The following is a 13,486-nucleotide window of genomic DNA, read 5'->3' on the forward strand; positions in this document are numbered from 1 at the left end:
GTTAACAGCTATTTCCCAGTGCATAACATTTTATATTAAAGTGCTGTGGATTCTGATACTTCTGTATTTTGACTCTCAGATACTGTTCAGTTTTTTAAAAAAAGTCTGTAAAATGAACTATATTCTTACCTTTACTAATTCTGTAAAGACCCACCGAGATGATCATGATAAGGGCCATAACTTTTGCATATGTGAACAGATCTTGTACTCTGGTTCCCCACTTCACATTGACACAGTTAATAAATGTTAAGGTGCCTATTGAGAAAAGGAATACAAATGAGATAGGTGCTTTCTTAAATACATCTTTCAAGAAAATGAAAGTTACCAGTACAGAAAAACTCTGTCAATACTTCAGAATTATCTAGACTTTTACTGAAAGCAATAGAAATTGACTCTATCATTAATTTTTGTCAGTTTTTATTTTTTATATTTTAAAATGAAGTAAAACTTACTGCATGGAGGCTGCCATTTTCTGGTAATAGGCTGGAAGAAAGAGAAATTAGGAGAGGAAGGAAGACATTCTGCTTTGAAATCAGTGGAAAGCACTGGGTTTTGATTTTAGGACCAACCAGTGTTTATTATATTTGAGTAATCTCATTGATTTCAGTGGGGCTACTCATATAAGGCAGGCAGGATTCTTAATATTATTTATTTGGATTACAGTAGTGCCTAAAGTCCACAATGGAGATTAAGGCTCCATTGTGATAGGCTCTGAGACAGTCCCTGCCTCAAAGACTTTGCAGTCTAAATAGACAAAGAATGCAAGAAAGGAAACTACATTTTGCACAAGGAGAACTGAAATTATGTTGCTGTTCCATGGTCATACAAGAAGCCTGTAGCAGAGTTGGGATTTGAATCCACATTCCCTGAGTGGATTTGAATCCACATTCCACATTCCACTCCTCTATTAGGTCATCCATTTAACTCATCCTTAATCACAAGTCCAATTTTCTTCTTTTGGGCCCTCACTTTGTATTTCTTTGTTGCTAGCCAGTAGGGCTGGTTGGAACATTTTCACCCCAAAATATGCTGTTTTGTCAAAGCCAAAACATTCCTGGTCCAAGTTGAGGCTGAGCAAAGAGAGAGACTCGGTAGCCTGTTGGCTAGGGTATTAGCCTTGAAGCGGAAAGAAGGGGGTTTAAGTCTTTACTCTACCTGTTTGGAGTGATCTGGGATGAAAAACTCTACTCTAAACAGTGAGTTTGGTCTCCCAGAACAGGGCCTTAACCACCAGCCTACACGTGTACTCCAGTGGTTTTTGTGAAAACATTCAGAAGGTTTTGTTTTCATTCCAATGCAGAACAAAAACAAAATTTGAAATCTCAAATGTTGCCAGGAAATGGAACTGTCCTCCTGTCAGCTCTACTCGCCAGTGCCTAGGAATTTCAGATGGAGAGCGAATGTGCACACTCCTTTTTGGGAAACATCCCCTTGTCCTGCCTTATTCAGCCCTGACCATCTTTCCTCCAACCCTCCAGCTTGACCTCAGCACTATGGCCAACCTACCATCTGGGACAATGATCTAGGAAGGAGGCAGAGATCAGAGACACAATATTTGTGAGGTGGGTGGGTGGATGTGCAGTTACCTATTAGGTCATCCATTTAACTCATCCAGTCGGTGCTTGTCAATGCAGAATTTTCCACTGCAGTATGTTCTCCAATTCTTTGCTTGAGACATTTAAAATTAGATGAACAATGGGACTGCCCTCACTTCCTTTGAGAGAGATTTTCATAATATAACAGATCGCACTGTTAGGATGCTTTTCCTAATGCTCACCTTACATTTACAGAGGGAAGGAAAAAAGAAACTACAACATGGAAATGCTTCTCCTTTGGGGTCAGATTCTACACTGACTTGTGCAACCACATGGACTGTGTGGGGAGTGTCTGAAGTTGCAAGTCAGCAAAGCATTTGGTCCTTAGAACTTCAGACTGGATCTCAGGAAGGAGTAACCTGCTGTAGCAATATCCAAAGATCATTTAGAAGCTATTAGCTGGCAAGTCCTATTAGAAACTTAGTAACCTACTTTCTTCTCAGAACAAGGAACAGTGTGTGACTCCTTGGGTCACACTTTGTTCCCTGGTCTGTTCCTGTCCCTGACACAGTGTAAAGTCACTTTATTGCTAAATGACAGGTTCCAGAGTAACAGCCGTGTTAGTCTGTATTCGCAAAAAGAAAAGGAGTACTTGTGGCACCTTAGAGACTAACCAATTTATTTAAGCATGAGCTTTCGTGAGCTACAGCTCACTTCATCGGATGCATGCCGTGGAAACTGCAGCAGGCTTTATTTATACACAGAGAATATGAAAAAATACCTCCTCCCACCCCGCTGTCCTGCTGGTAATAGCTTATCTAAAGTGATCATCAGGTGGGCCATTTCCATTTCCATTTCCGTTTAAACCTGGATTTGTGCTGGAAATGGCCCACCTGATGATCACTTTAGATAAGCTATTACCAGCAGGACAGCGGGGTGGGAGGAGGTATTTTTTCATATTCTCTGTGTATAAATAAAGCCTGCTGCAGTTTCCACGGCATGCATCCGATGAAGTGAGCTGTAGCTCACGAAAGCTCATGCTCAAATAAATTGGTTAGTCTCTAAGGTGCCACAAGTACTCCTTTTCTTTTTATTGCTAAACTGGATCTCCACTGAGCCTTGATACCCTTGTGCTGATGAAAATAGCCCGTTTAGTCAGGGAAGTTAAAACCTAATGAGGTGATAGACTAGTCCATCAGCTGCCACATGTCAGCAGCACTAGAAGCTCACGCAGTGGAGGGGGGACTCTGCCAACATAACTTACCCCCAAGAGAACGCACAGAAATAGAGGTGGTCGCACTGTACAACTCAGTGCTGCAAAATGGAGACCAGTAGGGGATGTGGGCACACTGCATAAATCAGCAAAGCAGCAGGGCTAACTGACTCTTTCCTCAACTCAACAGCGGCTGGCTATGAGGTGTAAAGTGCCTTGAGCACTGGCTAGGGACAAGGACTCCTTTCTCTGTAGCCTTTAGTAGGCCTTTTTTGACACAATTTGCTCACAGAAAATCTCTCTCATTTGGGCTTTGCTCCAGGGTTTTACCCTTTCATCCACACCTCACTTTTCTTTAGTTTTAAATGGGGAAAAAGCTATTACAGCCATTTAAATTATACTGCAACTTAAAAATTATTCTTTACAATGGTGAAAATAGTATCCAATATATAAGACTCCAATCCTGCAAACACTTACACACATGCTTACCTTTATTACTGTGAGTAGTCCCGTTGATTTCAGTGGGACTACTGTGCCCTTTGAGGCTTGATACACCATGGCATTTCTCTTTTATATACCACTGTGATATCAATGAAATCAGTGGTGTTACACATTAGCACACAACTGGAGTAATGCAGTGGTAACAGGCTCTTGGTCTAAAAAATATTAGATTTTACAGTGAATTGTTCTAAGACAAACACCGTTTTAATATCAGAGTAGGGTCTCATTTGAAATGTATCTGCTATCTGAGTGATTTCTATAAAGCCCACTCTATTAACAAATGTGGTGTGCACATTAAAATAAGATTCCATTCTCTATAATCTAAAATCACCATCTAGGCACTGGTAACTTACAGTATTCCTTATTCCTAGAAGAGAACATTTGCTTTGTCAGAGTTTGTAGCTAAGACCATGACAATGCCAAGCGTCAAATTATATATTTCAACTGCCAAACCAAACATCCCTCTCAACTGTCCCGTATTTTAGATCCAAATATAACGCTTTCACACATTATGTTCTCCCTTTTTATGTCTGTAAATGAGTGGAATCAGGAACTCTACTTGATCAGGGTATGAAAATTTTCAGAGTAAGGAACTGAACCCCCAAAGTTTTGCTATTTTAAAAAATGAATTCCTCATTTTGAACTGATCCAATGTTGGATGAAGTGAATGGATGAACTCCCATTGGCTTCAATGGGCATTGCAACAGGGCCTTAGTATCTGGGACATAATTTAAATTCCAGGGTCCTATAATTGCATATGGACAGATTAAATACTGTGAAAGCCACCTACTCTAATACAACTGTTTTGGGAAAGATCTAGAAAATAAATTTTATTCCTTTACCATCTCCCTTTGTTTCAGCAGAGAAAACAATTAGAGCCTTCTCATTCTTTTAATACCCTCTAGCACTGAGAGGCAGAGCTGTAGATTCCTATGAACGTAATTGCCCAAAAAGGAAAAAGGAGGCTGCTCTAGGTGAAAAATTGTAGCTTTTTGAGTTAGCTCAAGTGACTAAAGAGTCTTCCCCGCCCACCCCCCACCCCCCGACTTGAAATTATTTTACCACTGAAAAATATTTGATTTTGGATTGTTGATGTATCCTTTCACTTTCAGGATCTTATATTTTATTTAAAACCCATGCAGAGTGTGAGATAGCAGCACATTGTAACTAATGGTGTTACAAAACAAAGCAACTGATCCACATGAGGAACACAGCAAAAATCACTCAGACAGACTCCAAAATGAATGCTTAAAGAAACTGCTGTAATTAAACGCCATTCCCTCCGAAGTTTAGTAGTTTATGGAACAATACCAGGTCAGCTGGGGAGAGAGAAATAGATTCCATGTATATGCAAGTAGGGAGATGATCTAAATCACAGTTAAGCTACTAAAATATATTAGAATTGATCTACTTTTTAATTAGATGTTTAGAATTTAATTAGATGTTTAGAATACCGCAGAATGATGAGGACGGCAGTTTAAATCATGGTCTCTGTTTTTCAGAAGTTAACTTCCTGTCTGCCTCAGTGGGGAATGTTAGAAGTATAAACAGGATTAATTACAGAGGAGACATTTTCTCAGAATTCACAGTATATACTACTCTGTTATACTCACTACTCAGGATACACTAGCTGTGTCAGGTGTCTTTTAGGGAATGCTATATCTTGCCTCATGGACAATTAATCATGCTGTTGCATATACCAAGAACAGCACAAAGATTATACACAGTTCTGTGTATGTGGGTCATTAGGTTTTATACCGCCATCCACCACTGTAGTATCTGAGCACCTGGATAGCAGAGGACAGGACTCAATGCTGGTCCCTTCCAGCCCTATGTACTTACATTTACCTTCCAGGCTTCCACGTAAAATCCATAGCAACAGCAAAGGCCCTAGTGGACTTCATGGAGTGTCCGGCACTTCTACCTTTTGGGGGTCAAAACTCTGCTTGAGGTAGAGCTTTTGGTTTTGATTTTTTCTTTTTTTAACATTTTATTATTTCTTTGGTTGGTTGATAGGGGTTAAGGAAGGAATGTCAGTGTTTCACCAGTTTTCACTCACAAGCAGTTACTGATTTATCTGAGGATATGTGAACATTTAAAAGCCCATTGAAGCCAAAGGGAATTTTCCCATGGACTTCAATGCAGGCTTTGGGTTAGGCTCTTGATCCATAGAAAAATGTTTTCTTTTCTATCACCAATCATAGTGTCTCTCAGTCAAAATGTTGGAAACCCTCCCTCCCCACCCTCCAGCTCCCACTACCACTCCCTCATCCCACAAAAATGCAATCTGGAAGAGAGAGAATACATTCTTATGAATTTGTCATAGGTAAAAAATTGTTATTTTCACAGAAAATTAAGGGGGAGGGTAATCTGACAAGGCTTTTATGAGTACATGCATTAAATTAATTAATTTCTACCAATCACAACTTTACTTACAGATGCAACCAGCTGCAATTAACCTGACTGCTTCATATGGCGGCTCACAGGATGGAAAAATTGGTTGAACAATATAATTAGCAAATGTAATTGCTATTACAGCCTGAGTTGTTGGTTCAATAATTAGCAAGGAAGACCACAGTCTGATAAAGGCTGTGAATCCACCAAAAGCTTCCAGTATATAGGCATAGCTAGCTCCTGATTTAACAATGGATGTTCCAAGTTCAGCATAACACAAAGCTCCAAACAACGAAAAGATCCCACCAAGGGCCCAAATGAATAGTGAGAGTCCATAGGAGGCACTATACATCAAAACACCTTTGGGTGACACAAATATCCCAGAACCAATCATGTTCCCTACTATTAAAGAAACGCCATTAAGCAAAGTAATTTGTTGTTTCATCTTCATTTTTTCTTGCACATTTTCAGCCGCTGTGTCCGTTTCATGTACTCCATTCTTGGATGAGTTTTTTTTATTACAGCATATGATGCAGGAGCCTGACATTACCTGAAAATGTGTAATGAGAAAGAGACAGTTTTTTAATGCCTATCACATATGGGATTAACTGTGTGATTAACAGACTCCACCATCATGATCAGTACTGATTGATAGGGCCTTATTGGTTGGCTAATTTTGATTAAAAAACAAAATCTACCTTATTGGTAGGACTCCAACAATTACAACACTGTGAAATTTCAGATTCTGTCTCTCTTCCATCAGCAACACAGTGCCACTTCAATAATATATTTACTAGTTTTGCACAGCATAATCTGATAAAATGACCAGAGCTTTTGATTGCTATCAGAAAATGCAGAGCTCCTGGCTTTTTTGAAAGTGCTCCCACCAAGATTTAATTACATATATACGTGTTATGCTGCTCAAGACTGTCAATGTCTATTGACTTGTAAGTTGACAAATATAGGTGGAGAGGGTTGCTTTGCCTATACTGAAGATGCCTAAACACTTTCTGTTATAAGATCCTATCTTCAGTTGCTTATAATTTTGTCAAACTTCAACCATTTGGGCTAAAATTTTCCATGTCGGGTGCCTGACTCACTCTGATTTCTGGAAAGTTTCAGCTAAAAAGTACAATTGTTTCTGAGAATGAAATTAAGAAAACAAAAAACAAACAATTGTTTGGCCTGTGTTAAAATAAAATTGCCACCCTTAAATCTTTTACTGAGTGGCCAGAGAGGTTGAAGTGTTCTCCTACCGGTTTTTCAATGTTATGATTCCTGATGTCAGATTTGTGTCCATTTATTCTTTTGCATAGAGACTGTCCGGTTTGGCCAATGAACATGGCAGAGGATCATTGCTGGCACATGATGGCATATATCACATTGGTAGATGTGCAGGTGAACGAGCCCCATGGAAAAGAAGCCCTTGAGGAACTCCACCATGATTTCAACAATTTGCATCTCACCATCAACCTCAGCCTGGACCAATCCACACAAGCGGTCCATTTCCTGGACACTACTGTGCTAATAAGCAATGGTCACATAAACACCACCCTATACAGGAAACCTACTGATGACTATACTTACCTACATGCCTCCAGCTTCCATCCAGGACACACCACACGATCCATTGTCTACTGCCAAGCTCTACGATACAACCACTTTTGCTCCAATCCCTCAGACAGAGACAAACACCTACAAGATCTCTATCAAGCATTCTTAAAACTACAATACCCACCTGCTGAAGTGAAAAAACAGATTGACAGAGCCAGAAGAGTATCCAGAAGTCACCTACTACAGGACAGGCCCAACAAAGAAAATAACAGAACGCCACTAGCCATCACCTTCAGCCCCCAACTAAAACCTCTCCAGAGCATCATCAAAGATTTACAACCTATCCTGAAAAATGATCCCTCACTCTCCCAGATCTTGGGAGACAGGCCAGTCCTTGCTTACAGACAGTCCCCCAACCTGAAGCAAATACTCTCCAACAACCACACATCACACAACAAAAACACTAACCCAGGAATCTATCCTTGTAACAAAGCCCAGTGCCAACTCTGTCCACATATTTATTTAAATGACACCATCATAGGACCTAATCACATTAGCTATGCCATCAGGGGCTCGTTCACCTGCAGATCTACCAGCGTGGTATATGCCATCATGTGCCAGCAATTATCCTCTGCCATGTACATTGGCCAAACCGGACAGTCTCTATGCAAAAGAATAAATGGATACAAATCTGACATCAGGAATCATAGCATTCAAAAACCGGTAGGAGAACACTTCAACCTCTCTGGCCACTCAGTAAAAGATTTAAGGGTGGCAATTTTGCAACAGAAAAGCTTCAAAAACAGACTCCAACGAGAAACTGCTGAGCTTGAATTAATATGCAAACTAGATACCGTTAACTTGGGTTTGAATACAGACTGGGAGTGACTGGGTCATTACACATATTGAATCTATTTCCCCATGTTAAGTATCCTCACACCTTCTTGTCAACTGTCTAAATGGGCCATCTTGATTATCACTACAAAAGTTTTTTTCTCCTGCTGATAATAGCTCATCTTAACTAATTAGCTTCTCACAATTTGTATGGCTACTTCCAACTTATTTGTACGTATATAGATATAGATAGATAGATAGATCTTCTTACTTTATGTTCCATTCTATGCATCCGATGAAGTGGGCTGTAGCCCATGAAAGCTTATTCTCTAATAAATTTGTTCGTCTCTAAGGTGCCACAAGTACTCCTGTTCTTTTTGCAGATACAGACTAACACGGCTGCTACTCTGAAACCTGTAGTTTGTTTATGAGAAGGTTATGCGAGACAGTATCAAAAGCCTTACTAAAGTCAAGATATACCATATTTACTGCTTCCCCCCATCCACAAGGCTTGTTACCCTGTCAAAAAAAGCTATCAGTTTGGTTTGACACGATTTGTTCTTGACAATTCCATGCTGACTGTTATTTTTCACCTTATTATCTTCTTGGTGTTTGCAAATTGATTGCTTTATTATTTGCTCCATTATCTTTCCGGGTATAGAAGTTAAGCTGACTGGTCTGTAATTTCCTGGGTTGTCCTTATTTCCCTTTTTATAGTTGGGCACTATATTTGCCCTTTTCCAGTCTTCTGGAAGGTCTCCCATCTTCCATGAGTTTTCAAAGATAATTCATCAGTCAGCTCCTTGAGTTGAGTTGAGTAGCATGCATTTTATCAGGCCGTGGTGATTTGAAGATGTCTAACTTGTCTAAGTAATTTTTGATTTGTTCTTTCCCTATTTTAGACTCTGATCTTATCAGATTTTCACTGGCATTCACTATGTTAGACATCCACTCGTCACCAACCTTCTTGGTGAAAACCGAAGCAAAGAAGTCATTAAGCACCTCTGCCATTTCCACATTTTCTGTTATTGTTCCCCCCCCCCCCATCATTGAGTAATGGGCCTACTCTGTCCTTGGTCTTTCTCTTGCTTCTAATGTATTTGTAGAATGTTTTCTTGTTTCCTTTTATGTCCCTAGCTAGTTTGATTTCATTTTGTGCCTTGACTTTTCTAATTTTGTCCCTACATATTTGTTTATATCCATCCTTTGTAATTTGACTGAGTTTCTACTTTTTGTAGGACTCTTTTTTTGAGTTTTAGATCACTGAAGATCTCCTGGTTAAGCCAGGGTGGTCTCTTGCCATACTTCCTATCTTTCCTACACAGTGGGATAGTTTACTCTTGTGCCCTTAATAATGTCTCTTTGAAAAACTGCCAACTGTCTTCAATTGTTTTTCCCCTTAGACTTGCTTCCCATGGGATTTTATCTACCAACTCCCTGAGTTTGCTGAAGTCTGCCTTCTTGAAATCCATTGTTTTTATTGTGCTGTTCTCCCTCCTTAGAATCGTGAACTCTACCATTTTATGATCACTTTCACCCAAGTTGCCTTCCACTTTCAAATTCTCAACCAGTTCTTCCCTATTTGTCAAATCTAGAACAGCCCCCCTAGTAGTTTTCTCCACCTTCTGAAACAAAAAATTGTCTCCAATATATTCCAAGAACTTGTTGGATAATCTGTGCCCTGTTGTGTTATTTTCCCAACAGACGTCTGGGCAGTTGAAATCCCCCATCACCACCGAAGTCCTGAGCTTTGGATGATTTTGTTAGTTGTTTAAAAAAAAGCCTCATAATGTATATGCACAAGAGCATCAAATTGAGGTTGCACAGGCAACCTTAATTCTGGCATCTCCTAACATTTGAATGCTTGACTTTGCAAACTTAATGTTCTTTTACTGTAGCTTTTATGGATGTAATATTTTATATTAGGTGTATCAAGGGCTAAATACGCATTCCCTCACTGTCTTTACCCTTCTTGCTGTGCCTGGCCTAATTTGTTCCAGGACATTTCAGTTTGGGGTGGGCCAGTTTTCATCTTTGACCAGGTGTGAATGATTCCCCCTCATCTCTAAATGCTGGACACCCCAACGCTATGGTTATCATCCTACTGTCTCTCTCTACAGTGCAATCCAGGAGGTGGAATTCCATCTCCAGGAGAAATACCCATGCTAGCTTTGATTGAGCTAGCAATCTAAAAATAGCTATGTAGCCACAGCTGCATGGGTGGTGGAATGGACTAGCCTGAGTACAATCCCACCTGAAACCCTAGATATACACTTGGAGCGGTCCTCACATTTTTTTTTAATGTATTAGTTTGATCACAACTAGTACAGCTGGGTGTACTGGATCTGGAAATTACACCTCCAACTCCAGGGTAGACATACCCATTGTTGTCTGAGCTAGCTCAGTCCAAAGGTATGTCTACATGTGATGCAGTCACGCCTCTCTTTGTTGTGTAGATTTACCCTATATAACAATAAATTATAACTTGCATCATGGAGACATATTCAACAAGTGCCAAGTGATAAGCAATGCTCGGCCAGGGGTTTAAAAGGTGTGAACTTTTCAGCTAAGAGCTAATCATTCAGCCTGGAATTTTCAAAGGGCCTTGAAAGTTTGGTTCAATGGGAGTTACTAACTTAACTCCTTAGGGACCTTCGAAATCCCCAGCCTTTTATGCAGACAATACTAAATAAAGATTAAGATGCTGAGTACTTCCTATGAGGTGTTGAGAACCCCCAGCTCCTATTGACTTTAGTGGAAATTGAGAGCACAAGCACCTTGGAAGGTCAGACCTTAATAAAGATGAAATACAGATGAAATGCATCGAACATGCATCAGTCTTATTCTTGTATTTTAGGCCATTTGGGGGAAAAATCTCTTACATGGGACGATCAGCTGCCCACCATCATGGAGTCCCAGATCAGAGACTTCTGCTATGTCATCATCACTGAATCCAGCGCCCATGAACTAGAATCATTGTAAACAAGGGCTTTCCAGTTTCACACATAAAGGGAGTGGTGTCAATGAAGACAAATGCCATTTAAAAAAGAAATCTATTTTCACATTTCCCCTGTGATGATCAGGAACAAATGCAAGTTTAAAAAGCTGTTTTAAGGACTATCATCCATCACATTCTGTCCTTAAAGTAAACAAACAGTAACAACATATTTACAGTAGAGGCAATGATTGAAAAAAATAGCAACGCATCTTTAAGGCACACACATTTAGATGAATATGCTTGGTTGGACGTGCAAAGAACAGATGAGTCGAAGGTCACCATTGTACCTTAGGAAATCCTGCTGTGTGGCTCAAGCTTCAGAAGACTGACACTGATCATGAGCTACAGCAGACTCTAAATAGAGCACTTATGGCATGATCATGCCACTGAACACATTCCAGTGCAAGAACGGGCCAGGCGACCAAAACAAGATTACGCATTGTGAAGAAGCAACAGCAATGAAAACACTTTGCTGTGAAGCAAAACTTTATCTTCTGTGAAGGGAATAAATAATTATTCAACAGAAACTTATCAGTCCCACAGATTGTTGTTCTTACTTTTATGTTTTTAAAAATATGCAGCAAAATAATACCTAGTGTTGGTCTGCTTGGTTACTGTGCTCAAAATGTTTGTGGGTTCCTATATTACAGACACACTCAGTCCCACAGTTTATCGTTACCACCATAAAGCATGTCATTACTGATGAAATAAAAGAAGAAGCTACTGTACTCCAAATTTAAGAGTGGTATTAAAAAGAGAAAGTAGAAGCTTACCAGTTGACACTGCTTCTTTTAGGAGAAAGGCTGCCGTAACTTAAGCAGCTGAACAGTGACCCTTTAACTTCCTTCTGTGTCTAGATAAACAAGCAGCTGGTTCACTAGGAATGGTAAGTGATATGAATATGAATATGCATAACCCTCTCTCTCTCTCTGTCTCCCAGAGGTTCAATTTAGCTTTGCTGTCAGCTGCTATTTTTAGTAGGAATATAAAAACCAACAGCAGCTACCAAAAAAGAGGATCTGAGGCTTCCGTGAAATCGGGTGTCTCCAAACAACCCAAGTGAACTGGAAGAGACAGTGCAAAAGTCAGAAGCCCTATTACAATATCTTAGAAAGGCATGTTTGTCTAGACCAATGGAAGTTTGTTTACTTATTTTAATGCATTTATCCACAGCCACTATTGAACTCAAAGATAGTGTCCCAGATGACAAGTAAACATTTTCAAAACTAATGTAATCTCCACATCACTGCAATGATCACAACATGAGCCACTTTGCTAACTAGCACAAGACAGCTGGTTAAATGAAAACAACAGATCTCACTTTACTCCAAGTACATTTATTTATATTTAGCTATCCTGTTACTTTTCTGATGCAGAAAAGTATCTCTGTAGTCCACCTAACAGTTTATAACAGTTATTCATTATTTGAAAAACATGCTGGCAATCTGTGTAAATCTTATTTCAATTGTATGTGCTTTTGTTTCAACTAAGATTTAAAAATAAGTAAAGCAAAGGAGGACTTACCAAGGTGCTTGAATTTGACTTCTGAAATTATATAGTACCCTCTTTATAAAGTGCTCTTGGAAAACAAAGGCCAGGATGAAGCAAGGTAAAATATCGAGCCAAAGAGGGCAAACCAGGAAATAATCTCTGGAGAGCATAAAAATAAGTTAATGAATGCAAGAACACTAATTTAGCATCCTTGTTTTCCATGATGTGCAATGAAATGAAATAAGAGGCCATTGTGAGTAAAAGAGTTTACGCTCAGAAATCAAAGGGTGTGTCGAAAGAGCTGATCAAGCAGGTCAAGAGTCTTTGGCCACTGGACTGTGTCAAGACATCTGACAATGGGACTTAATAGGAAAGCAACTAGTCAAAAAGATAAAAATATGTTTAATTAATATGGATGTTTTCCCATTCCTCCACTGATCCCAGACCCAAGGAAAGCAAGTTGCAACATAGTATTAAAATGTCACTGTACAACGTTAGCTGGCTGCATCTCTTTAGAGTTACACAAATCTGTGATTAGGTAAATTATAACATATCAAGAAGCTTCTTGGCAACAAAATTGTTCTGAAGGCATGTTACTCTGTTTGAAAGTACGATAGGTCCTGCCTTGCATGCCTCAATCAGGCAAAACTCTTGTTATATTTACGGTATGCCTATACTGCAGTTAAACACCTGCAACTGGCCCATGTCAGCTGGCTCCGGCTGTGGGGCTGTAAAATTGCAGTGTAGCCCTTTGGGCTCAGGCTGGAGCCTGAACTCTGGTACCCTGCAATGGGGAAGAACCCCAGAGCCTGGACTCCAGACAGACCCTTATGGTCACTTAAAGGCCTTTCCATGCTGCTGTACTCCATAGTACAAGTGTAAATGGGCCTAAGTGTAACTGAGAAACAGGCCCCCTGTTCTTGATTTAAAGAACAATTAACTATTCTTATTATTTTTTTTTAAATT

At 39.7% G+C, this 13,486-nt stretch overlaps 1 protein-coding gene across 4 annotated transcripts in view; it reads right to left on the reverse strand.

The window, feature by feature from the left end:
* The window catches only part of LOC140906537 (Y+L amino acid transporter 2), a 46,411-nt gene extending 33,748 nt beyond the window's left edge, over nucleotides 1–12,663 (reverse strand). The window contains exons 1-3 of one of the 4 annotated variants that reach the window (XM_073330626.2): nucleotides 12,554–12,663; nucleotides 5,686–6,193; nucleotides 130–255 (exon numbers count right to left, since the gene is read on the reverse strand). In XM_073330626.2, the coding sequence (XP_073186727.1) occupies nucleotides 130–255; nucleotides 5,686–6,190 (631 nt within the window). In that variant the 5' untranslated portion in view covers nucleotides 6,191–6,193; nucleotides 12,554–12,663. Of the gene's footprint in view, nucleotides 1–129; nucleotides 256–5,685; nucleotides 6,194–8,302; nucleotides 9,001–11,802; nucleotides 12,284–12,553 lie in introns of those variants that run through there. The other 3 variants (XM_073330627.2, XM_073330628.2, XM_073330625.2) reach the window with 3 other exon arrangements.
* Nucleotides 12,664–13,486: the final 823 nt, after the last annotated feature.

Source organism: Lepidochelys kempii, chromosome 2 (genome assembly GCF_965140285.1).
Source record: "Lepidochelys kempii isolate rLepKem1 chromosome 2, rLepKem1.hap1, whole genome shotgun sequence".
Taxonomy (NCBI): Eukaryota; Metazoa; Chordata; order Testudines; family Cheloniidae; genus Lepidochelys; species Lepidochelys kempii.